General features: G+C 42.8%; 1 protein-coding gene across 2 annotated transcripts in view; it reads left to right on the forward strand.

Moving 5' to 3' along the window:
* The window catches only part of KCNQ5 (potassium voltage-gated channel subfamily Q member 5), a 592302-nt gene that overhangs the window by 372369 nt on the left and 194037 nt on the right, over positions 1 to 25896 (forward strand). For both annotated transcript variants that reach the window (XM_065911591.1, XM_065911592.1), the window contains exon 2: positions 14183 to 14273. In XM_065911591.1, coding sequence (XP_065767663.1) covers positions 14183 to 14273 — 91 coding nt within the window. The remainder of the gene's footprint in view (positions 1 to 14182; positions 14274 to 25896) is intronic.

Here is a 25896-nt window from a genome sequence, read left to right on the forward strand (position 1 = left end):
TTTATGTTTGTGGCTTTTTTGTTTTTTTTCCACTGGAGTATAACTGCATTACAATATTATATTAATTTCAGTTGTACAACATAGTCAATATTTTTATACACTGCAAAATGATCACCATGTATGTTTAGTTACCATTTGTCACCATACAATTATTACAGTATTATCAACTATATTCCAAATGTTGTACATTACACCCATGGTTTATTCATTTCATAACTGCAAGTTTATACCCCTTAACCTCCCTCACCTGTTTCACTCATTATCCCAATTCCTCCCCTCTGACAAACCACTAGTTTTTTCTCTATATCTGGGTCTATTTCTGTATTTTTTTATTAGTTTTAGATTCCAACTATCAATGAAATTTTACAATACTTATCTTTCTCCATTTCACTTATTTCACTTAGTGTAATACTTTGTAGGTCCATCCATTTAGTCAGAGTGGCAAGAATGCACTCCTTTTATGGCTGAATAATATTTCATTGTATATGTATTTGCTGTTGTTGTTGTTCAGTTACTAAGTCGTGTGCGATTCTTTGTAACTCCATGGGCTGCATCATGCCAGGCTTCCTTATCCTTCACTGTCTCCCAGAGTTTGCTCAAACTCATGTCCATCGTGTCGGTGATGCCAGCCAACCATCTCATCCTCTGTCGCCACCTTCTCCTCCTGCCCCTAATCTTTCCCAGCATCAGAGTCTTTTCCAATGAGTCAGCTCATCCCATCAGGTGGCCAGTTAGCTACCCTGAATTGTGCAGTGACTGCTGGTCCACTGGCAGGGCCAGATCCCAGCAAGACTGACTGTGGGGACCGGGGAACCCAGGTTCGGCTCTGGCCTGCTAGTAGGCAGGTAAGCCCCCAGTGCTAATATGCTGGAAGAAAAACTCCAACAGGTGCTTGCCTGCATCAGTGTCCTTATGGTAAAATAAGCTTCCCAGAATGGCTGCTTGCAGCATCTGTGTCACCAGGGGAGTCCCAGTTGCCTCTCTAGGCATCGCTCTGCGATCAGCAAGCAGGTATGACTTAGGCTTCTTTCAGATTATTGCCTCTGAACGTGGACTCAGAGCTTGTGAGATATTCTACAGTCCCTTTTACTCTCCCTTTAAGAGTGGAGTCTCTGTTTATTACAGTCCTCTGGCTCTCTTGTGCCTAAGCCCCGCTGGCTTGAAATGTTAGGTGTTCTGGGGGTCCTGTCTTTCCAGTGCAAGGTCCCTGAGATTGGGAGCCCAACGTGGGATTCAGAACCTCGGCAGTTGTGATTGTCTTCCTGTTTGTTGGCCGTCTAACAAACAGGGGTGTGGGTCCTGACTAAACCGTGTCTCTGCCCCTCCTACCCGTCTTGTGGTTTTTTCTTTGTATCTTTAGCTGTAGGAAATCTTTTCTGCTAGTCTTCAGGTGGTTCTTGTGGAGAGTTGCTGTGTAAACAGCTATAATTTTGGCATGCCCATGGGGAAGGTGAACTCAGGGCTCTTCCTGCTCCACCATTTTGACCACACTCACCTCAGTTTTGTTTATCATATATGTGGAATCACCAACTTCAATGCTTTGTAAACAAAAAATATTCTTGATGTTTACTTACATAGAAACAGGAAGAGAAAGCAAACATGTTTACTAACTTAGCAGCCCCAGAGGAGTGTCTATAGTTTTTACAACTGATTGCAAATATATTTTTAGAGGTGGGCATGTTCTCTATAGCCTGTCCATTACTTTCCAACTTTGCTCCATAAACTCTTTTTGTTTTGTTCCATAAACTCTTCAGCAGCTCCACTCATTATAATGCTGGCTTTCAACTTCCTTTCAACCTGGGCCACCAAGAGCCGCAAGAGCCATTGTAGGCCAGTCCCAAAAGAAAAAGGTATCTTCCTTACCCCTTGGGCAGGTACTTACATGTGCAGTGGTTTCAAAGTTTATGGTTATTACTCTCTGGAAACATCTGTCTGCTGGGGTTAGTTTTTCCTGATGTTGTCCTACATCATAAAGTCTACTGCCAAGGGTACTTAACTTGCAAAGATTTTGTTTTCTGCTAGTTTAGTCACTTTACTACTTTATTTCTGTAGGCCAAGTAGACTAGAGAAAATCAGTAGCAATTCCCCACTCCATGGCCCCCACAGAATAACCTGGCTCCACTGGTTGAAAGTTTTTATTCTGCAAAGCTTAATACTCTCATTTCACGGGAAGTGATGGGTCCTCTTGGCTTATGTGTACCAAAGAGTTGCACTGAGATTTCCCATGTAATGTGATTGCTCTCAGGAAACCTTTCAAGGAAAGTCTATTTTTAAAGTAAGTGGATCATATGGGTCTAATCAGTTGAAAGAAACCCAATTCATAATTGATTTTTTATTATCAAATATAGTACTTTAAAATAGCTTTTTGCTTGCAGGGAAAAATAACTTTAAAGACTATTTTTATCCCCTTTTACTTTGTTCCCAGTAAAAATATTTAAGTTACTTCAGAATTTCTGTTACTCATTTTCAGATAATGTAATGACTATTATCATATATTCATAGAAAATTGCAATCATTAAGTTATTATTTGCCTAATAAACTGACCATTTCTTTTATGGAAAAATCATTCAGGCCAGACAACTAATGTCAAACATCTTTTAACATATGTTTTCAACCTTTGCCATAGCTCACTTTCTTGCATAAACAGACCTTTTGAAACAAAGCATGGAAAATTTAATTCACATGGGTGCATATTATCAAAACTATTAGTCTGGATTATTTTCCATGGTGTCAGCACCAAAGTTACCTCTTGAAAAGATGCCTTTGAAAGCAACATTCACATAGATTGTACAACGCTCTCTCTTTCTCAAGCCTTGCAAACAACTTTTACTTCATTCACGACTGTAATTAGCATGTTATTCTTCTAAGGCCCCTTCAACCGCATGTGGCCTGTTCATCAGCATGGCAACCTGGCCTGTAGTTCTTGGAGCTCATTTTAAGGGTGAATCTCTGTCTAGTCCATTCCACCAAAGTTCCTTCCCACATACAGACAGCATCCCAGCAGCTTCTCAGGGCTGCCACCCATTCATTTAGGGCAGCCTGGAGTCCTTTCCAGAAGCTGGAGCAATGAACGACTGAACACCGAGGTCCAGCTGTCCACCGCTGTTGTGTCAGGAAGGCACTAGACTGGTGTGCCTGGGGAAGGTGGTCACATTGCCATTCACGTGGGCCCGCCTAGACACCGCAGGAGGTGACCTGAGCCCCTCAGGGCCCCCTGGGCATGGCTCCATGTGAGACATTGTCAGATGTCTTCCTTTATAAGCAGGAGTTTTAGATAATCAGTCACTTTAATTCTTTTCATGATTTTATCCTTGTTAAAACTGGTAGAAATTGTGTAGCAATTGTGTGTCAATGGGATGCTCAGTTGGCATTTTTTTTCTTTTTTTCTTTGTTTTCATTTATTTTTATTAGTTGAAGGCTAATTACCTTACAATATTGTAGTGGTTTCTGCCATACATTGACATGAATCAGCCATGGATTTACATGTGTTCCCCATCCTGATCAGCTGGCATTTTTAACTCAATTTGGTATTTATATACTTGGTTGTTAGGTTAAAACGAACAAACTCTTGAGTTTGATGCAACCTCGTTTAATCTTTAAAACAGTTCCAGGGGAGAGGCAGTGAGGTATAGGGAGGGGGCGCTGGGTGGGGACCAGCTGCCACGTGACTGAGTGACTCAGAAGCAGCAGCAAGCGGAAGGATGTAGTTCCATTATTACTCCCATTATTACATTACACACGATGTTGTGCAGAAAATAGAACGGAAACAGACCTGCCCAGAGGGTCTCTCTTGGAAAATGGCGGAATTAATGTTCCGGTGGGGACCTTAAAACCCCAACAAAAGAGTTTGGCTGTGACAGCAAGAGAAAGGAACCGCACCTTTTAAGACGGGAAATTGGCGTGATAAAAGCAGGCCTGCGACAAGCTGAATTCCAAGTGCACCATTGCTTGGGCTTGATGGGTCAGGGCTATGACTTGTGAAATTCAAATGTTAACCTTCTTATTAGGACCTTCTTGGGCACTCGGTCAAACTTCGTCTCCATCCTGTCCTCCCCTGCTTGCGTAGGGGTTTCCCACCTCCTTAGCAGTTATCACTCTCTAACATTATATACGTTTTATTTGTTGACACTGTTTGCAACCCGGTTATCCTACGACAAAGAGTTCTGTTGATTTTATTCACCGTTGTGCCGTCAGCACCAAGAACGCTGCCTGGCACATGGCAGATTCTGAGTAATGTGTATTGTATGAGTAGATGAATTTACTAGTACCTGCACCTGACCTGACTCTAGTTACTGGTTACTGGTTAGTAGCAAATCAGAGAGAGGTTTCCTGCCTTCCTGGAGCTTACTTCCTCGCAGAAGAGACTAAAATAAACAAGCAAATAAAAATTCCAGTGGATGGTATTTGCAGAGGAAAATGTAACAGGGAAACTATCAAATATCAAATAGAATGTCCTCCTGTTTCAAGGATTAATATATGACAGTAGGAAGACTGGTTTTGTTTTTTATTTTAAATTCATTGTTTCTTAACTGTCTACACTGGTTTTCAGCCTCAGTAGTGTCTCCTGGAAAGAACTCAGAAACAGAGCTTGCCAAGGCAAGGACCTGACTGATGGGTTTCTGAATTGCAGCCTCGAGCCCTTTAGGAAACAGTGTTCTGTTCCCTCTGAAAACAAGCAGGGTGCATTTGGGGATTCATAGAGTAGGGAGTTGGTATTTCATGTTATGAATAAATGAATCACGATTAACATAATAAAATGTAAAAGCAGTAAATGTAAGCTTTTCAGAAATTTAAGTGAGGGAAATTTAGATTTAGTTTACATTAAGTTAAATTTGAACCAGTGGTGTCATTTGCTTCTTTAAAAAGAGTACAACTTTAGGCTGCATTAATATTTCTACTTGAAGGAATGAAAAGTTACAGACAAAATCATATCTTTATGAAGTATACCACCAGATACCCTGCATCATCCAAAAAGTACTCAAGGCTGCTAACAAAACACGTAAGGTATAAGTAGATAAAAATAAGCGAAGGTCTGTGTTCCCACTAAACTGAAGGCCCTGTTAAGCACAGACCATACCAAAGTTCTCAGTAGCAGTAAATATCCAGTGACTGAAGTAATACAGTAAAGATAAGACAATGACAGGATAATTTAAAGAAGTCAGGAGTGACATTAATCCTTAAACATTTGCCAGAGGATCTGTGCCATTATTACCGACTCACAAATTCACCGCCAAGCTTCCTAGCAGGCAAGGCACGGAGACAAATACGTTAAAAGATCACTGCCTTCATAAAGTAAAACCTCAGCATTTTCCCCAGAAGCAATAGATGGTGCTTTAGCTCATGGGATTTCACTTGTCTTCAAAACATAAGCCTTACAGAATTTTCTTACAAACCTGTGGCTCACCTCTGCAGACCTCTCACCAGGTACATGTGCTCACAAGAGGTGGAGCACCGTCCTGCCTGACTTTCCCTTTCTTTTCTTCAGAGGTGTTACAAAATGCTTAACAGTGTTTTGCTAAAGTCAAGACTTGTTGTCTGTATTCTATGCCTCTAATACAACAAATCGGGAAACGTATAAAAATAGTAAAAAAAAAGCTTAGATTAGTGTTTCTTACTGGTTGGTGAAACTGTGCTGCTTTCTGGTAATCATGGTTGTTCTTTTGAAGTTATTAAAATCATTTGCTGATTTTCTATCTGGGGCCTTCCTAGGAGTTGTGATTGAGCTTATCAGTATATGAAGTCCAGCGTCCCTTACTTTACTCTTTTTTTTTTTGACACTCAGAATATATTCATCTCTCTGGTCATTTGACATCTATTACATTTTCCCAAGATTTATTAACATTTATTAAAAAAAGTTTTTCAGCTTCATGCACAAAACCTTATAACATAATAAATCTGGACCCAGGAACATAAATCATTAAAAATGGCCAACCATTTGTCCATCATTTATTTTGCAAGAAAATTTTTCTTGTAATGAAATCCTGTGAGAAATGTCTTATATGATACTTCATCAAACAAATACAAGGTGAAGTATAGAGAACTCTTAAATATATGGTAAATTGGTTAAATGCTTTTTACTCCTCAAGAAAATAGCAAAAAAAAAAAAAAAAAAAAAGGCAACCATAGTTTTGTGAAGATAATTCTGTGAGCAATCAAGGTAGTGAGGTCCACATACGCAGATTGTCAGTGGTCAGGATTGCTCCACCTCCTGGGATGTGGCCGGAGAAATACAGGAACTGTGAACAAATGAGTATCTTCATGACAGTCCTCTTTGAAAGCAAACTTTTGTTGATAGTTGGGCAGTGGAAAGTTTGGATTTGGATTCCATGGCAAGAACCGACAGTGCAGATACTTCACGCTGATGACTAAAAGGCTCCATCTTTTGCTGAGACTGGAGGATGATGACAGGCCTGAGTCTAACTCAGAGATGCAGGAACATACTGGGTATGCTTTTAAACAGCCGTGACCAGGAGAGAGGCGGATCGTGAAGCTAGTTCGTAGGCAAGGCTGACAAAGGAGTGCTCTGGGTGTGTGTGATCTGAAGACCGATAGGGAGTCATGGTAAAACCCACTTCCAGGGGCTGATGAACTGACATGGAGGCCGGAACACACGTCCTCAGGGTCCAGACCCTGCAGAGGACCAGTGGGGAGAGGCCCTAAATGAGGAGACCTGGCTCCTTCAGGAGTGTCTGTCACAGTCCTGGGCAGCTCAGTGCTGAGGGGCTCTGCACCCTGGACCCTCTGCATGGTAACACAGTTGTCCACCAGTGAATGATGCCTTTAGAACAGTCCCTGTCAAGAGAGGGAGCCCAGTCAGAAGCCCTTCTTGCTGCTGGGATTCCCCATTCATGGGGGCGAAGCAGGCCTGTGGCCTCTGAGGGGAGGCTCTTGAACTGCCGCTGGTTTTTCTTTCTCATTATCACTCATGGGCATCAGTATGGTCTCTGCAGAAACACTGTGCAAGCTGAGACCTCCCCTCCCAGCACCCTCTGACCTCCTTTTCATACCACACACGTGTCAGTCAGTTCAGTTGCTCAGTCATGTCCAACTCTTTGGGACCCCATGGACTGCAGCACACCAGGCCTCCCTGTCCATCACCAACTCCCAGAGTTTACACAAACTCATATCCGTAGGGTCGGTGATGCCATCCAGCTATCTCATCCTCTGTCGTCCCCTTCTCCTCCCGCTTTCAATCTTTCCTAGCATCAGGGTCTTTTCAGATGAGTCAGCTCTTCCCATCAGGTGGCCAAAGTATTAGAGTTTCAGCTTCAAATGCATATTCAAGACTGATTTCCTTTAGGATGAACTGATGGATCTCCTTGCAGTCCAAGGGACTCTCAAGAGTCTTCTCCAGCACCACAGTTCAAAAGCATTGATTCTTCAGCCCTCAGCTTTCTTTATAGTCCAGTTTTCACATCCATTCATGACCACTGGGAAAACCATAGCTTTGACTAGACACACATGTAAAAGGCAGCATTTCTCTTTCTAAGTGTGTTAGTTGATGACCTTAGGTTTTTAGCGTCACAGAGATTACAATGGTAGTATTTATTGATTAGGGTCTTTATTAGTATTTGGGGCTCATAGCACTTGAAAAGCAGTTATCATACAGTGTTCTCAATCAAATATTCCAAACCACCTTTAAAGACACCAAAAATGTATTTAATTTCCATTGCTTTGCAATGGAAGTTAGGGCATGTGGTGGATAGATTTCATGTGCAAAATGCCCTTTTATGGAAAAATTATACAAGAAGGACATTTTGCAAAGTGCCAACTATAGAAATAAAGGCAAATTTAGGATGCCAAAAGAAAAAAACTGGGCTCCAGTTTCCTTAGGCAGATTTCTCAGATTTCTTTCCAGATTTCTCAGGCAGCACTTCCTCAGGCAAGTGCGGTGGCAGCTGGCAGGTCATCTCTGGTCACTGATGCCGGCGCGTGTACTTCGGTCCTCATGATTCACTGTGCACCGTGAGGTCTTTCCTCAGATACACACTCTACTGAAGCAGTACTGAGAAATTCACCAGAAGTCAGAGACAGGGTTGAATTTCCTTCAGAAGTTTCTTCTTAAGAACTGTTTTCTTTGAAAACTTCGTATCTACTTCCTGTTGTCATTCTTTAATTCCGCAGTTGCCATCCCTTTCAGACATTTACGATCACCCCTACCCCAGAACTTTCCTAAATAGTTGACTCACATGGACAGTTAGGCGTGGAAAACATGTTGTCCCCCAAAATCCATGCCAAGAGCGCATTGTAGGTGGGAGTGTGCGGTCACTGCACCCACAGAAGCCCGTGCTGTAAGTCTGCCTGCCGACGGGGCTCAGCTCCCTCAGAGTGTGTGGTCTCCATCAGCCCCTCTTCTCCACTGCATTGCTCACCGTGGCTCCTAGGGGGCTGAGGTGTGTGTTTGTGTGAACGATGTTGTGTGACTTGCTTTATTTTCCCATCATTTTAATTCTTCCCAAATGAACCCCTGCTCAAAGCATGGACTGGCTTCTCAAGTCACAGACATCATCTGTTCCACAAGCACCCACAGTATTTCCAAGTGGACCCTTCTCCCAAAGTCAGAGGAGCCTGGTGGGTTATAGTCCACGGGATGGTGAAGAGTCAGACACGACTTATGGCACTCTGGCCAACTGCGTCTGGATTAGCCCACAAAAGCTGATGGTGGTTTTCTGGGATAAACATAGAGGCCTTTCGACTGACAATATTTTGTGTCATAAATGCCCTTCTTTTCCTCTTATAATTATCTCTGCGTTCTAAAGGACAGAAAGTCCACATCAAAGTGAATTTCCTCAGAAACAAGATATAAATGGTTGCTTCAGGCAAAGTAAAAGCCAATAGTTGTTACAGAATGATTTTCTAGGAATACAGATTTTATGATATTGCAGGATTAATTATGAGAAAGAATAGTCATATTTTTTCAAAATTATTTTAAAACCTACCTGTAGGGGGAAAATAAATTAGGACTAAATACATGAAAATAAATATCTAAAATGCTCTAGGATTAAAAAAAAAGAAACATTACCTGAGTAAGTTGGTGACCCATGCCTAACAGGTCATTTTCCAGACCCCAGCCCTTGACTCATCTCCTACCATAGGCTTCTAATTTTTCTGTGCCATGAACCTTCAGCAGTTTGGTAAGGCCTGTGAACTTTTCCTCAGAATAATGTTTTAAGTGCATAAAATACAGGTGATTACAAAAGAAAAAATTAAATTTGGAATGCTGTTATTAAAATATTAAAATTTCTGATAGAATTATACATATACTTCTTTATTGATGAATTAAAAAAAAATTCCCAGCAGTGGGCCTAATAACTACTGTAATCTTGAAATAGTGATGAGGCAAAATCAACATTTAAGATGAAACACAAGTGGTTCATCTACAACTGTAGAATGGGGTTTGAAAATATCTGTGGTTTCTGAGTGACAGAGTCACAAGTCCTGCTGATATCATCATGGTTTTTAGTCCTGATGATACCATCATGGTTTTTTGCCATGATTCATGACAAAGATGTAATTTTTCCCATCCGCATTCACCCCTCCCTGGAATTCTACCTACAGACCCCTTGGGGGCTTATCTACCATAGATAAACACGCCCCATGTCCAGTGACTCTTTCCTCTGCTCCCACTTCTATTTAGCCTGCAGAGACGCAGAGTAGGGTCGTTGTCAGACCGCACACGGGTGTGTGGGACCTTCAGGAGCAATGAGGTCAACAGAGCCACACTCAGACCCAGAAGTGCAGCTGTCCCCTCGGGGGTGACGCTGTCAGCCCAGTGCTTCTCCAGCCAAGGACTCTGTCTCTGGCGGAGTCACCCAGAGCCACTTCACAGCAGCGTGTGTCTGTTGCTCCCATGATGTCACTCTCCAAGATCAGGAAATGTCCCTAACTGGCCTGCATGCCATTTAAACCTTCAGTGCTCATTCTGCACTTTCTGTTCATTTGCTTCCTCCTGGAGGAGGGCACTCCTGTAGCTCAGTCAGACGTTGTGCCCAAGATTCAGACCCACAGTTCCATGTGGGTGTCTAAGACTGGGGTTGTCTTCTCCTCAGAATCTGGTTTTCCTCCTCACTCTCCTGACTTTTCCCCTCCTGACTTGTTAAGACCATTGCCAGTGAGTGCAGATGGAGACCTCAGATTTCTCAGCCCCCCCTTCCCAAACTCTACCTGCAAGGCCCAGAGTTACCAAGTGAGGGAGCTACTGCTTTCACAACATCCCTCCAGGCTGCCTCGTTTCTGCCAGCAAGCTCTCAACCTAACCTGAGTCACCATTACTCCTGATCCTATTTCTCAGAGATGTCTCTAACCCTTCTCAGAGATGTCCTAACACGCATGGCTGCTGACTTGATCTTCCCAGAGGGCACCTCTGATGAGGTGAGCTTCCTGTTCAGAAACATTGAATGGCCTCCACTGTCTGCTGAACTAAAGACAGACCCTGGAGTATTATCCGTCATGGCCCCAGACTCCCAACTCAGCCACCTGTCCATCCGTGCTACATACAGTTAAACTCAATAACTTGTTCCATGAAACAGGGAGCAGATACTTTATCTCATCCATTTTCTGGCTCGTTGCCTCTCTCCTACTGTGCCCTCCTTCTGGAATGTGTTTCTCCAGAAACTTCTCTTGTCAAAGCCCCACTTTTCCTTCAAAGACCAGCTCCAGCCACACCTACTTTTGGAGACTTTCTTGATGTGCTTCCACAACTCCCAACTGAACAGAACACCCCCCCACCAACTTTCAGGCTCTGTGATATTTCTCCTAGCGTGTATCTGTCTCTACCTTCACGATGACTACTTTGGGTGTTCACTGTACTCACCACAGTGCTCATTAAGGATAGGGTCTACTTTGGTTTATTCCCATCTCTCAGTTATGCTTGGCATGGTGTCTTTCATGGAGGGTACTCAATACCTGTTTTCAATGGAGCCGAGATGATTCCTATGTTAAAAAAAAAAAATGAAGTTGCAGGAATGACCTGCTTTACACTTTTTGTGAACTGCCAAAGAATAAGCTAGCTAGGAGGAGTTCACTAACTCTACCCTGTTGGTTAATTAGTGAGTTTTGGTGATGCTTGCCCCTGGCCTTCACCCACACAGTTGAATGGCCTAGCGCGTCCCTTTCCCCACCGCACAACCATAGTGCAGACCAACCCTCCTGGGCCTTCAGGGCTCGTCTCAGTCCTTACTTGCTCCAAGACGTCTTCCCAAACCCCAGGTCTGACTTTGTAGGTGCGCCACCTGTGCCGTCTCATGAAGCCCGGAACTTTGAAGAGCACCACACTTGGTCTCACGCTCGCCTGTCATTGCCTTGAAGTTCTTCATAATCTTTTAACAAAGGGTCCCCGCATTTTCACTTTGCACTAACTCCACAAACTAAGTAACCAGTCCCGTGCGATTCCTCCTCTCCTGTTTGCTCCAGTCATCCCCCGAATCTTCCCTATCTTTGCACTCGTCACTCAGAATTTTCATTTACTTTTTACATCTGTTTGCTACCCTGTATGCCTCAACAGATCATGAACTCTGCAAAGGCAAGAAAAGAAAGTCTTGCTTATTGTTATATCCCTGTGACTCAGCCTAGTATCATATGCTTAATCAGTATTTGCTGATTGGACAAGTGGATGAATGGTTGAAGGAAGGAAGGAATTCGGGAATTAATAAACGTATGTGTTCATCCACAGCCTCTTGGGCACCCAGAGCAGTGGAGGTCTTCGGTTTTCTGTCTTCAGCTGGGCTCCCATAGAAATAACCGAGTTCTAGTCCAGAAGCTACTCTTGCTAGAAAGGAGGGTAAGATTAGCTCAAGAAAGAAAACGGGCAAAGTAGAGACATGAAGGAAAAAGATTAAGCAGCACCAAGCTGCTAACGAAGGAGGCCCTAGCAAAAGGGCTCGTGATGTAGGTCTGTTTTGAAAATACACATGGGAGTCATGAAGTCAGTGTTGAGATGGTCTTAGAGGAGATGGTGTCTTAGTGACTGAGTCATCCCCGGCTTGCTTCTCTGCATGTTTTCTGCTCACCCTGGACTCGGGAGGCTTCTATAGATGGCAGTCACTCGCCAGAGGGAAACATCTGTAGCTGTCTGTATCTGATGCCATATCACCCTCCCAACTGCTTTAGTGATCCCTGGGTTTCACTTTCACTCATGAAGGATGAGTACTTCGAGGTGTAGATGTGCTGGAATTTGATTTCTAGTTTACAATCCCTGGTCTGTTAGGGCCAATTTAAAGTAGGATTGAAAGAATCCTGAATCACGAAGTACATGAGTCAAAACTATGAGTGGTTATTAACTCAGATACCAAGTTTTCTCCCTAGTAGTGTCCTTCCCTGAAGTCCTTCTTGAAGGCTTCTGCTATTCAGAATGGTAACTACTTCCATCTTAGCAGGAAGAGGGAGAGAGAAGTCCCCCTGCTAACTCCAAGAGTCTTGCCAAACCATCACTGCTATCCTCCCTGCCCCTCAGCAACAATGCACGGTGACTCCAGGACAGACAAGTGCTCGAACCCTCTTCCTGCTAAATAGCCTGGGATGAGTCACAAAGTGTTCCTAATTCTCAGTTTTCATGTCTACAAAACAGGAACAATGAGATTTCTACTCCATAAATTTGAGAGGATAATGTGGAAAGTGCATGTGAAAGGGACTTAGCACAGTGTCTTGCGTATAGGAAACCCTCTGAATGTGAGTAATTGTCAGCAGACCCACTTCGCTTATGCCCCGAAATGGATGTATAGAAATAAGGAATGCTTGGTATCAATCAGGAGTCAGCAAATTTTCCTCTAAAGGCTAGAGAGTAAATATTCCAGCCTCATGCTTAGAACTCAGATCTCAGTTCTGCATGAATGCAGCCATAAGCAATACACAAGTGAATGAGTGTGGCTGTGTGCCAATAAAAGTTTATTTACAAAAATAGGCATTAGGGGCCAGATTTGTCCCCTGTCCATAAGTCACCAATCCCTGGCTTTGAACTCTTGGGAGCCCCAGTCAAGTGGAATAGAAAGACATGCAGACTTGTCAGGGGAAGTCAAGAGGGGGCAAAGGCTAGATGCATGCGATGCTGAAGAACACAGCGCTGATGTTTTAAAGGAGATTGTTGAGTAAGAGATGAAATTATGTGGGTCAGTCCTCTAGAATACAAAGAAATGTTCCAGATTGCTACTATGTAGCAGTATTTTATGTTATCATTGCCTCATAAGTAGAAGGCAATACTTGGAAGCAGTTTTAATTTTGTTTCTCCACCACAATAAATTACAAGTCTCTTAGAATATTGTTAAAAGTTACAGGTCAGACAGTGTTTTCTGAAAACCACAATTTGGCAATATAGCTATGTATAATCAAATCATTTTCAAAGTGAAAAAATATGACTTAGAGCAAGTAGCTCACCTATTGGGATTTTTTTTTTTTAATTTCAGGATAAGTAAATTTTCAACGTTATGACCAAGCCTGCCCGTTTTATTAGATGTTTACTTTGGGAACTTGGTTTCCCACCCTCGGGCCCCAGAGGTTCAGTATTTCTAGGAATAAATATGCCTGCAAATTGACTGGTAGTCATGCTCCCTGTCACTACAGTGCAAATGAACCTGGGCAGGGGAACATTTCTTTAAGGGTTTGACCGGAAAGGAATGGAAAGCATGTGGGTAGCAGAAGTCACTTTCTGTTCTTATTATTAAAATAAAGAAATGACAAATGAGAATCTGGGAGCAATGTTGGACTCTAAAAAGGAGCCAATGGCTTAGTAACCACTCAGAATGCTTGACGGTTCACCAAAGCTGCCAGACGGGAGGGTGAGTCTGCTCATTTGACGGCAGAGTGGCTACAGTTCGTGCTCTAAACAGGAAAGCAAAACACACTTCTGGGCCTTTCAGGATGCTTGCTCAGGAGAGCTCTTTGTAGGAAATTTACAGATTCCTAGCTGAGGGAGGATATTTAAGCATAGCACAACACACACACACACACACACACACACACACACACACACACATCCTCCTCATCAATAAAGTTACAGAGGAGCCCCACGTGCATTGGACATCACATTGTATTTTGATATTTAAAATGGCTAGCTGCTTTTAGAGCTTTTACAATTTAATCAATGTCAATTCAAATGGATCTTGTGCTTTATCCATTGGAAATAAGAAATTAAGTCTGTCATCCTAAGGCCAAGTTCTCATCAGACTTCTCTTATTTTACTGTTTTACAGTTTTCTCCTCGTCTTTGGTTGCTTGATTTTGTCAGTGTTTTCCACCATCCCTGAGCACACCAAATTGGCCTCAAGTTGCCTCTTGATTCTGGTAAGTGAAACATAAAAACAAATATATACACAAAGTTTGCATAATATGTGAACTGTCTGTAATATTTATGCAATGCATTTGTCCCACGAAAAGTTCTCTCTAGAAAAAAAAAGAGTTTCTTTGTAGTATAAAAGTCTCAAAGGTCACTGAAACGTTTGCCCACTCTTTTAATCTTTAGTCAGTCCTCTAGAATACATAGAAATATTCCATATTGTTATTATGTAGCAGTATCTTATGTGATTGTCGCTTCCACAGTAGAAGGCAATACTTGGAAGCAGTTTTAATTATGTGTCTCCACCACAATAAATTACAAGGAGAATCATCATCCATGCAGTCTCTCATAATATTGTTAAAAGTTATAAGTTAGACAGTGTTTTCCGATAACCACAATTTGGCAATATAGCTAATTATAATTGACCAAGAACTGTGAGAATATAGCACATCATAAGAAAACAGAAGGCGTCATGCTCTTTTCAACCAACAGACTGTATTATGAATTTTGCTGCTAATACAGTTACCTAGTGAGAAATTCTGCAGTTTTCTCTGTTTCCATTATGCTGTCAATCCTCAACCAGAGAGAATTGCTCAATTCATTTTAAAATGGAAAAATACCTCAAGATATTTTAGTCTGACTGATTCTGGGCCTTTTCAGCTCTTATCCATTCTATTACAACTGAGTTATGGTGCTGTATACTTAAATCACAGCTGATTGAAGGTTTGGTTCATTTACATCGATTTTGACCTACTCACCATGTCCCAGAGTATCAGACTTGACATTCTTAGAACTGTCTGAATGAGCTATAAATTGGAACAACTTACTTTTCCATAAAATTTGGAGGACTAGAGAGGAAAAGAGAGAAAGAGGGGAGTGGAGTAAGATGACTGTGTGCCCTAATGAACAGATTGGTTATGCACAGCAATGAACATTTTATAAAGCAGAGTACTCTTACCTTGAAGGTAGGAAGTGAAAGGTGTCAGTTCATGTAACCTGGAGAGCTGCTCTCTTCCTTGCCCTGTCAGAGACTAACTTGTGCGTGGCGTTACCAAGACTTCATCCAGACTCCATCCTACATGAAGGAGAAGTCACTTTCAAACCTGAAACGAATCTTTTCCAATTTGTTTCCATACAAGTTGTACCCAGCAATATATTGCTAACATCAAGGTTACTATTTCAAAGCCCAAGCAGACAACAAATGTACTAAAGAGCCCACTAGGGATTTGTTCCATTTCCAGGGCTTCCACTGGGGTATAATGTGGGCTTTTAGCCTCGTACACCAGATGGTCTGAACAATTCAGTCCTTGCTAAAGAGCTTCTAAATAGTTCAAAGAAACCTATGTTATTAAAAAGGCAAAAGCTGGTTAATATCATGATTTTTAAAATTTCCTGAGCAGTAGACAACTAACCAGAGTTCAGTAACTAAAGTGTACATGAGTATATAAAAATGTAGATGTTTTACACCTCTCATTTTTTGCCAGTTTTATTGAGATCTAATTGACATATATTGTGTGAACTGAAGTGTATAGTGTGATGATTTTATGTACATATATATTGCAAAATGATGACCACAGTAAACTTAGTTAACACTTCATCACTTCACATGGTTACCATTGTGTGTGTGTGTGTGTATGTGTGTGTGATGAGAACTCTTAAGATCTACTCCTTTATCAACATTCAAATATGCAGTACAGCATATTACCTACAGTCACCACGCTGTGCATTAGAACTCAGGACTCATTTGTCTTATGATAGAGGGCCCATACCCTTTGAGCATCTTCATCGATTTCCACCCCACCTGCACAATCACCAGGCCACCCTGTTTCTGTGAGTTCAGGGTTTTTGGATTTTAGATCCCATGTGTGAGTGAGATCATGCCATATTCTCTGTCTCACCTATTTCACTTAGCATAAGAACAATCCATGCTGTCACAATGGAAAGACTTCTTTTTATGGCTGAATAGTATCCCATTTTGCACGTGTGTGTGTCATGGATAGATAGTTTCCGTGTCTTGGCTCTTGTGAATAGAGCTGCAATGAAGATGGGGATGCAGAGGTCTCTTTGAGATCTTAATTCCATTTCCTTCAGATAAATACTCAGGAGTAGGATTGCTGGATCATATGGTAATTCTATTTTTGGTTTCTTAAGGAAACGTCACACTGTTTTTCACAGTGGCTGTATCAATTTTACATTCCCACCAACCAACTGTGTAGGAAGGTTCCCCTTTCTCCATATTCTCCTCAACACTTATCCCTCGATTTTTACTGTGGCCATTCTAACAGGTGTGAGCTGAAATCCTATTGTGATTTTGATTTACATTTCTCTGATGATTAGTGATGTCAAGGGCCTTTTTGTGTACCCATTGGCCATTGGTAAATCTTCTTTTATCCCTCAGTCTTTTTTATCTCTAGTTCCCTCATTTTTAATCAAGTCTATCAGGATACAATTTATATAGAATAATCATCACGCATTTTAAGGGTCTAGTTTCATGAGTTTTGACAAACACCTATTGTTTGTCACGTGTATTAGTTTCTTAGGGCTGTATAACAAAGTACATCATATATGTGAAATTATATGTATCATTGTGTTGAGTGAAAGAATGAGATATTTACAGAGTCTTGTGTTTGGCCTCTTATACTCAACATGATAGTTTTGATATTCATTTGTATATTTTTTAATTGAAGTATAGTTTATTTACAATGTTGTGTTAGTTCTGGCGTACAGCAAAAGGATTCCAATATATATTTTTTTCCTATATTCTCTTCTATTGTGGTTTATTACAGGATGTTGAATATAGTTCCCTGTGCTATGCAACAAGTAGGACCTTGTTGTTTATTTTGTATATGGTAGTTGGTATCTGCTGATCCCAAACTCCTAATCTATCCTGCTCCCCACCTCCTTTGGTAGCCATAGTTTCTTTTCTATGTCTGTGAGTCTGTTTCTGTTTTGTAAATAAGTTCATTTATATCATATTTTAGATTACACATAAAAGCAATATCATATGATATTTCTTTGACTTACTTCACTTAGTATAATAATCTCTGAGTGCATCTATTTTGCTGCAAATGACAGTACTTCATTCTTTTTTATGGTTATACTAGCTCATTGTACACATGAGCCACATCTTCTTTATCCATTCATGTGTTAATGGACACTTAGGTTGCTTCCATATCCTGGCTATTGTAAATAGTGCTGCGTGAACATTAAGGTGCATGTATCTTTTTGAATTATGTTTTTCTCCAGACTTATGCCCTGGAGTGAGACTGCTGAATCATATGGTAGTTCTATTTTTAGTTTTATAAGAGACCTCCATACTGTTTTCGGTAATGGCTACACCAATTTACATTCCCACCAAGAGTGTAGGAGTATCCTTCAGGCTCAAATGCCTTCAGCTCTAACAAAGTTGAAACCAGTCCTTTTATGTACATGTGGCCTTTGTGTTAAGCAGTATCGTACATGCTGCAGATGGATAGTCTCTGAAAGCTGTTACTACTTGGCTTCCCATAGGTCTCTTTCTGGGCTCTAGTGATAAACTGTCAAAGTATACTTAAACAGAAGTATAATCTTAAAATCTACCTGAAAATAATTGGACTGTGTTGCAGGTCTGAGCTTTTACTGATGTTATTCTTTTCATCAGTATTTTCTCCAAAGACTATGCTTTATTCGAACAAAAATATCAAGTATGACCTTTGCTTTTTTAATTTTTATTTAGTAATAATTGGAAAAGCATGCATATAATTCTTTTCACAATTAGTTAACATAGTATATTATAAAAGTTCAGTCAGTTGTAGAATACTGAAAAAAGGCAAGAGAAATGTTAATTATTTGGAGAATATTGTATTTATTATTATTGCATGTATTTTTTATTTTTTTATTTTTTTAAATTTTCTATTCTTTGGTTTACTTTATCTTGTATTATTCAAATTTTTGAATAATTGCTTCCAGTATTATAAAATAGATATAAAAGAAAAATTCACAGATTTCAAAGTCTGTCTACCCTCTGAATATCTAATCAAACAGAATTCATAGAACATAGTTCTGACTGGCAGTGTTTCTAGTCCCAAGATGACACATGTCTGAAGAATTGCCATCCAAATTTTATTAGGAATGTTTTTAAATGTTTAAATGTTTGCAAAAAATGTATAATAAAGTCACTTTTTTACATTTTTGGTCACAAATACAACACCAAAGGAGTAAATTTAGAAGACATATATAAACCACACATCACAGCTGTATTTTTTCAATAGCTCTGTCTCATTTTTTTTTTAACATTTCAGTAGATATACCCACATTCTAAATAAATCTATTTCTGGTGAGTAAAAGACATTCACGCGTCTGATAGGGAGCACCTTTAGGCAAACTGGGCCCTAGACAAGCATACCATGGCCCTTTTTGACCCTCACACTTCCCCCCATTTCCTTGAGAGCACCAGCATGTTAGAGACAGGCCACAGCCTCCTCATCTCCCGGGGTCCCCTCAGAGTACCCCGCCCCAAGGGGAGAATCTGTCGTCCTCATCCAGAACTGCACTCCCCTGCTGCGTGTAAACCTGTAACTTACTGGCCTTGGTTACAAGCCAAATGGGGACCGCGGAGCCCAGAATGAAGAGTGTGACATAGAGTCTGGAGTCAGGACTCCAAATTCCACTTCTAACGCTTTTTAGCTGAGTAATTTTAGGGAACCACCTTTCTGTTCCCTTGTCTGTTGAAAGCGGGTAATAACACCACCTGGTTTATAGAGCTGTTGTGAGGATGAAATCCCAGTGCTAAGCTCAGTGCAAAGAAGACACCAAATAGGATGGTCACTCCACTTCCACATGCAGTGGGGCCTAAGGGGGCCAAGGAACCAGGAATATTTGAAAAGGGCTGCATGTGGGAACTTATCATACTTTCCTAATAGAGAAAAAGTATCTTTGCAAGAGTTTTCTCTCCACAAACACTGTAAATCACAGCAGGTTTTACACAGACTTGTCCCTCCAACCAGAAGTTACTCTTGTGCCCACTCAAGGCCTGGCTCATGTGCACAATAACCACTTGTGTTTGGTGGTGAAGGAAACAGATTCTGACTGTGATAGTTCCCTGGTGAATGTGCCTGATGACCATGCTTGTGGCTGTTAAAGCTCTGCCTTCATTGGCGGTGGGCGAGTGGAGCGGTGGTGAGGGACAGCGAGGATCTGGGGGACAGGCAGGCTTACTCGGCTCATGCCCAGGACAGAACCTATGAGCTATGAGCAAAGCTGTGCGCCTGAATACCAAGGACAACAAAAAGCTGGTGTTGTTTTCCTGAGTTCTGTAAATTTTCTGGACTGAAATGGAACGAGCATTTTTTTTAAGTACTTTTCACACATCAGTCTCACTGATTTCTTATTAAAACAAAAGACATTGTTGAAAACTTGCAATGTGAGCATCATTCCTCCCATTTTACCACACTAAGTATAAGGCAGACCCCAGGCTACACCCCAGACCCGGCTGCCACCTTGCACTCTCTTCCCCCTCAGTTGAGACCAATGGATCAGCCCAGTGAGTCTGCCATCACTCGAGGTAGCTCTGCCATCCTAGTCTTCCTGTGGTTCCATATATGCCAAGGGTGAGTCCTGAAACCCTTTTATTTAGGTTAAGTTCATTTCTTTTCTCTTAAAGCATCTATTTACAAAGTTGTCACAAACAGTAGTATCCTTTCACCCCGCTAGCAGTACTTTGTATCAAGAATTACAAATCCGATTTTGTGAACCATCAACAGCTTCCATCTGGGTGCCAACAGTCCCGGCTCCTTTGTGCAGATGAGCTGAGCAGCTGCTGGTCAGTGGAGCTCTCCTATTTTCAGTTAAACTGGTGTGGAAAGTTTTGTTCCAGTTTGTATGTTTCTGCATCTGTATCCCACCTTCTTAATAGCAATGCTGTTTGGAGCCCATTTCCTCTCTATTGGATAACCGCTTGTCCTCCACATTATTCATTTTGGCCTTTAAATGTAAACTCTTCAACATGTTGATGATTTGTACATATTTCAGGTGACATCTTCCCCTGATGACCTCTTAATGAAAATGATGTATATCGTTTGCAAAATTTCCTTTCTAAGATGGCTGATCCATAAGCAATAAAAAGGACGTCATTATTAGTTTTAGCAAGAAGAGAATGTCTCAGTGTATTTGCTCCTCTGACCTCCTGCTGGAGAAGGCAATGGCAACCCACTCCAGTATTCTTGCCTGGAAAATCCCATGGACGGAGAAACCTGGTGGGCTACAGTCCATGGGGTCACAAAGAGTCAGACACCACTGAGCGACTTGACTTTCACTTTCCTCCTGCTGTGTGGGGAGGACTCCCAACCATAATGGACTGTGCTGAGCATCTGGACAAGACTCAAACACATGATCAGAGATCCAGGCTTTCCCAAACATCTGGCTGTTTGGCACCTTCTGGATAGAGCTTATGCGTATTTGCTGGTTGTGTTCTGTGTCGCAAAGCAAACATGGGTTTGCTGTTTCTGTGCACAATGAATCAGTTCCTGAAATGTGTACAAATCCAATTTAGGCAGATCTAATTATATCTTCAATGCACTAGTGGAGCTTACTATTTAAAGAAAATCTGTAGTGAATCCTTTTGTAAAGTGAAGAGTCCCCTTGAAAAGCTAATAACTACATAATTAATCTGTGTTACATGTTTGTTTTCTTCCTCTAATGTGGGTACATGTGGGTTTTTTTTTTAATCACTGTAAACTACCCATTATATAACACTGTACTGAAGAATTAGACATGTTGCTACCATTTCCCTTCTATCCTACTGGCAAAGGGAAAGTCTGCCCCAGAAACATTTACCAGTCCTTCCAAAGTGGAAAGGCTTGCACATAAAATTATGTAGATTTGATGTACGAGATGACATTGCATCGTTACATTTAAGGGTTGGCAGGGACACAGTAAAGCAGGATAACAGTGTCAGGACAAGGGTCCATTCAAAGGTCTTCAGTCCTCTGTGGACGGAAGATGTGAAGTGATCAGAAGTGAGGAATAGCGATGCTCCTTTCCGTTTATCACATCCCTGTCATGGACCGCAGAAGATCCCGAGGAACATTGAAAACTGCAATTATTTTCCTTTGCTTGTCTTTCATCAAGGCAGACACAAATAAACTTTAAAATGATTCATGGAGGCTAATGACCCTCATCAATCTGCTGATGACTGGAGAGAAAATGCAGGAGCAGCTTACACCTACACTGAATCTTCCCCGAGGATAATAACAGAGTAGGCGAGGCACTCTGCGAAACGTGCTTGAGATTCAGAGGGAAGAGTTGTTCAAGTTGAAGATAATGGAATTATGCCCGATCAAGACCATGTCTCCACCCACAATTAAGGCAGCCAAGACCCTCCACGCTCCCAACGTGAGACGTGAATGCCGGGGTCTTCACTAGGGTGTCCAGTATGTATCACAGAACTGCTCCACGCGGCTCTGTGTCTTGATGTGATGAGCAGTCCTGAGCCAGGCCTCTCTGATGCCCACGGCTGTGTCCTCTAATCACAGAAGCTTATTCAGCAGGGGGCACGGTGGGGAACAAGGTGGTGTGGGAAGCACTAAAGGGTGGCTAGAAAATAGCAGAGTGCAGAAGGGGTGGCAACTCACCTTACCACGGTCCTGGGCTTCAATAATTTCCATTGTTTGAGAGCTGCTTGGACACCTCCTCCTGCAGAGAATGAACGGGCTTTTCCCTCTGACCTCCTGCAACACCCGAGTCTGAAGGTATGTCCCTTCCCTTCTCCATGGACGCCAGAGTGTTTCTGCAGCTCCCAGCGTGGATGAGGCTTTGGAAGGGGGAAGATCAGGGTACAGCAATGAGCCAAGCAGCAAAATCTCTGTCATGGAAAACATAGCGTAGACAAGTTAACAAATCAAGCGTTAAAAATATCAGTAGGAGAAAAAGGAATAGATAATTATGGAGTGTTTCAATCGTGTGTTCATACAGGTCTGCCAAGAAGGGTAGACTTGCAACAGAGACTGCAGTGAGGTGAGGCAGCCAGCCCTGCAGGGATGAGAGGAAAGAGCTCTCCAGGTGGATGGATCAGGGAGGGTAAAAACCCGGGCAGGACCTCACCTGCTGAGCCTCAGGAGGATAAGAGGACCAGGTCAGCTGAGGGAGAGAGTGATGTAGACTGGGGAAACTGAGGCATCGCAGGCGCTGTGGATTTCTTGAGCACAGGCTCCATTGCTGACTCAGCAGCAGCACCTAGAAAAGCAGGATCTGGTGGCAAATTATCGAGAAATCTTCTTTGATGAGAGAAGATGGCTGATGGTTCAACTGCACAAGATTAATGTTGAAACGTTTGCTCTCTCATGGATATGGCACCAAAATTAAACCCTGATGCAGCGCCTGACTTACTTAGAAGAACTGGATGGAGCAGAGCAGTCACAAAGGGGCAGCCCTCTGGGAGCCATCAGCATAGTTCATGGAAAACCTAATGGACTACAGAGCAAAAGCGAGGTCTGATAAACCCCGGGTGAGGGTAGACTGGAACCAAGGACATGGCCCCGAGATGAATAAGAATTGAAAATCCTGTGTGGTTGGACAAGGCCCCGCAGACCTTTGTGGGAGAACCGAGACCCCCTGCCGCTTGCAGGGTACACCCCATTTCAGACACCCCCTGCCTGTCTAGGCTCTTCGTCTGCCCTTGGTCTCCTCACTGCCTCTCTGGCTTAGACCCACATCTTCCTTTGACCTGTGTACCCCAGTTCTGGATGTTCTGGTTGGTCTCTGATCCTGTATAGTTCCACGGATTTCCAGAAATTTCCCTGGATCCTGCCTCCCTCCTGTCCTCATTGCTCCAGGCCTGATGCATTATTTCACTTCAATTTTAATTCAGATAAATGTGAAGTGCTTCCTACATTCCAGCCCAGTGACTGGAGTCCCAGACATGAGTTAGACACCGCCCTGCCCCAGTAGCAGACCCGTTAGCATAGTCCTGTCTACAGCCTCTGACTGATAGAGGGAAAATGAAAAGCCTTGAGATCATGGGTCTATAAAGAATAAATGATGAAACTGGGAGATGAAGGAAAAATGAGTTAATCTGACAGTTTTTTATACACACTTAAGATATTTAGCCATCTGATGTGAAGAACGGACTCCTTTGAAAAGACCCTGATGATGGGAAAGATTGAAGGCAGGAAGAGAAGGGGATGGCAGAGGATGAGATGGTTGGATGGCATCACTGACTCAATGTACATGAGTTTGAGTAAGCTCCAGAAGTTGGTGAACAGGGAATTGGGGGTTGGAACTATATAAACCCAAAGCTGGAAGCAATGAGGTGGCTCCTGTTCCCATACAACCTACATCTCACTCAGATACTGAATGCTGATTTGGAGGATGGGGGTCTTATTTCCACTGCAGGCCTACAATTAAGGTAACAAGAAGCATAAATGCTTTTGTAAAGCAGAAAAAAAAATTTCCAAGCTGTAAATGACCGTTTAACAAATAGCATTACAGGCTGGATTCCAGGAGAAGGCTGCAAGCCTGACTTCCTCTGGGGCTGAAAATCATAATGAATCCACAGATCATAATGGAAAATGGAAAACAGAAGTGAGACTGGCAGGTGTCACAGGCCCTCCAGCTGTGGCTCCCCAGAGGCTGCAGGCGAGTTGTGCTGAAAGGAGAAGCCTGGAAGCCCTCCTCTCGGGAGCCAAAGCACCTCAACAAAGATGCCCGTAGGTGGGGCCCAGACTGAGGGGAGCACCCGCCCTGGGTGGTCAGGCAGGAGGGAGGACTCACTCTGGCCCCCAGTCCCCACCCCTGACTCTCCTGAACTTTATTTTCTGAAATCATATGGAATCAGGTACTTATCACCGTCAAACCACATCCTTCAAAGTAAAGAACAGGGACTTCCCTGGTGACTCAGTGGTAAAGAATCCTCCTTGCAATGCAGCAGACACGCTTTCAATCCCTGATCCGTGAAGATCCCACATGCCGCAGAGCAACTATGCCTGTGCACCACTGCTTCTGAGACCACACTCTAGAGCCTACGGGCCACAACTACTGAGTGTGCACGCTGTAACTACTGAAGCCTGTGCGCCTAGAGCTTGTGCTCGACCACAGGAGGAGCCACCACCGTGAGAACACTGTACAGCGCAGCAAGGCGTAGCCCCTGCTCTGCGCAACTGGAGAAAGCCTGTGCTCAGCAAGCAAGACCCAGTGCAACCAAAAATAAAGACAGAAAAATCAGAATTAAAAAGAGAGCAATCCTGGCCTGATCAGAGGGCATGGTGCACATTGCAGGCAGGGGATGGGGAGCCTTCTGCCTCTTTGGCCTCTTCAAGATCATGGTAGTAATAACTGGGGAACTTGTGACTTAATTACACATCTGTGAGTATGGGGCCCCACTTGGTCAACCCATCTGGGTCTCTCCTGCAAGCTCCTTCCTGGGTCACTTTCTGGCTTTGACCTGGGGTCCCCTGCAGTGGATAATTGTGTCCTCAGGGTCACTGTAGCCTGGCAGGGATGAGCATGCCCCCCGCTCAGACAGGCCATGGGTGAGCAAGTTGGGAGGCTTGTCTGTTCGTAAAGCCCAGGAAAAGAGCTGTAAGCTGGGGAAAGAAACAGGCAACATCCAGATGGGCTGTTCAGAGGACATATGGTTCCTTAAGGCCCCTCTGCATCCTGAAGGACATCTTGACCTTAAGCTGCTCATCTATCTGTTCATCCATTTATTCACCCATGGAATATTCACTCAGCACGTTCCGGGAATGCTCTGAGCCAGAGGCACTATCCATGTCACATGCCAGCTGCATACTTGACATTTACGGTCCCCACCCTGTCTGTCAAAGTTCCTCAAGACCATTTTTCTACTTAAATCAGGTGGAGAGTTTTGAGTATTATGCACTTGCAGTTCTCTTTCTTAACAGTCCCATGATGCAAATTGCCTCAAATGTGATGATCAATTGGAGAAGGTCATGGCAACCCATGACTTGAGTTGGCAACCCAGGTCCACGAAGAATCCCATGGACAAAGGAGCCTGGCGGGCTATGGTCCATAGGGTCACAGAGAGTCGGACATGGCTGAAGCGACTTAGCACATGATGATCAATTGGATAATGATATCAGTGTAACATGGAAGTTAAAGATGAGTTTTCTGAAATAGCAGCAGCTAAACATAGAGAAGATCCCCGGGAGTAGGAAACGGCACCCCACTCCAGTATTCTTGCTGGGAAATTCCGTGGACAGAGGAACCTGGCGGACGACAGTCCATGGGATCACAGAGCACGCACTCACACACTCATGCATGAGTGTAAAGCACATTATCCGGACTGAATGCAGTGAGCCTGGAAGGGTGCGTTCACATTGTTCTTTGTTTTGGACACTTGCTCTAACTTGGACGTGCCCGTGGCATGATTCTCTTCAGTCTGTGCAATCACACAAAAGGAAAGTGATCCATCTTTAGCACCATACTTTGTGATAAGCCTGCACCTGTCTACCTGTGCCTTGTGATGTGGGGCCCTTGTCTCCAAACCCAGTGGCCTGCACCCTCCTGACACCCCCATCAGGCTCTCTCCACACTGATGTGAGTGAGGGCCAGAACTTTTGCAGCATCTCCCTGTTAGTACGAGACATGTCTTTTTAACTGTATTGGTATCTTATTAGGATTGTTGTTTATGCTAAA

Source organism: Muntiacus reevesi, chromosome 19, assembly GCF_963930625.1.
Source record: "Muntiacus reevesi chromosome 19, mMunRee1.1, whole genome shotgun sequence".
Classification (NCBI taxonomy): domain Eukaryota; kingdom Metazoa; phylum Chordata; class Mammalia; order Artiodactyla; family Cervidae; genus Muntiacus; species Muntiacus reevesi.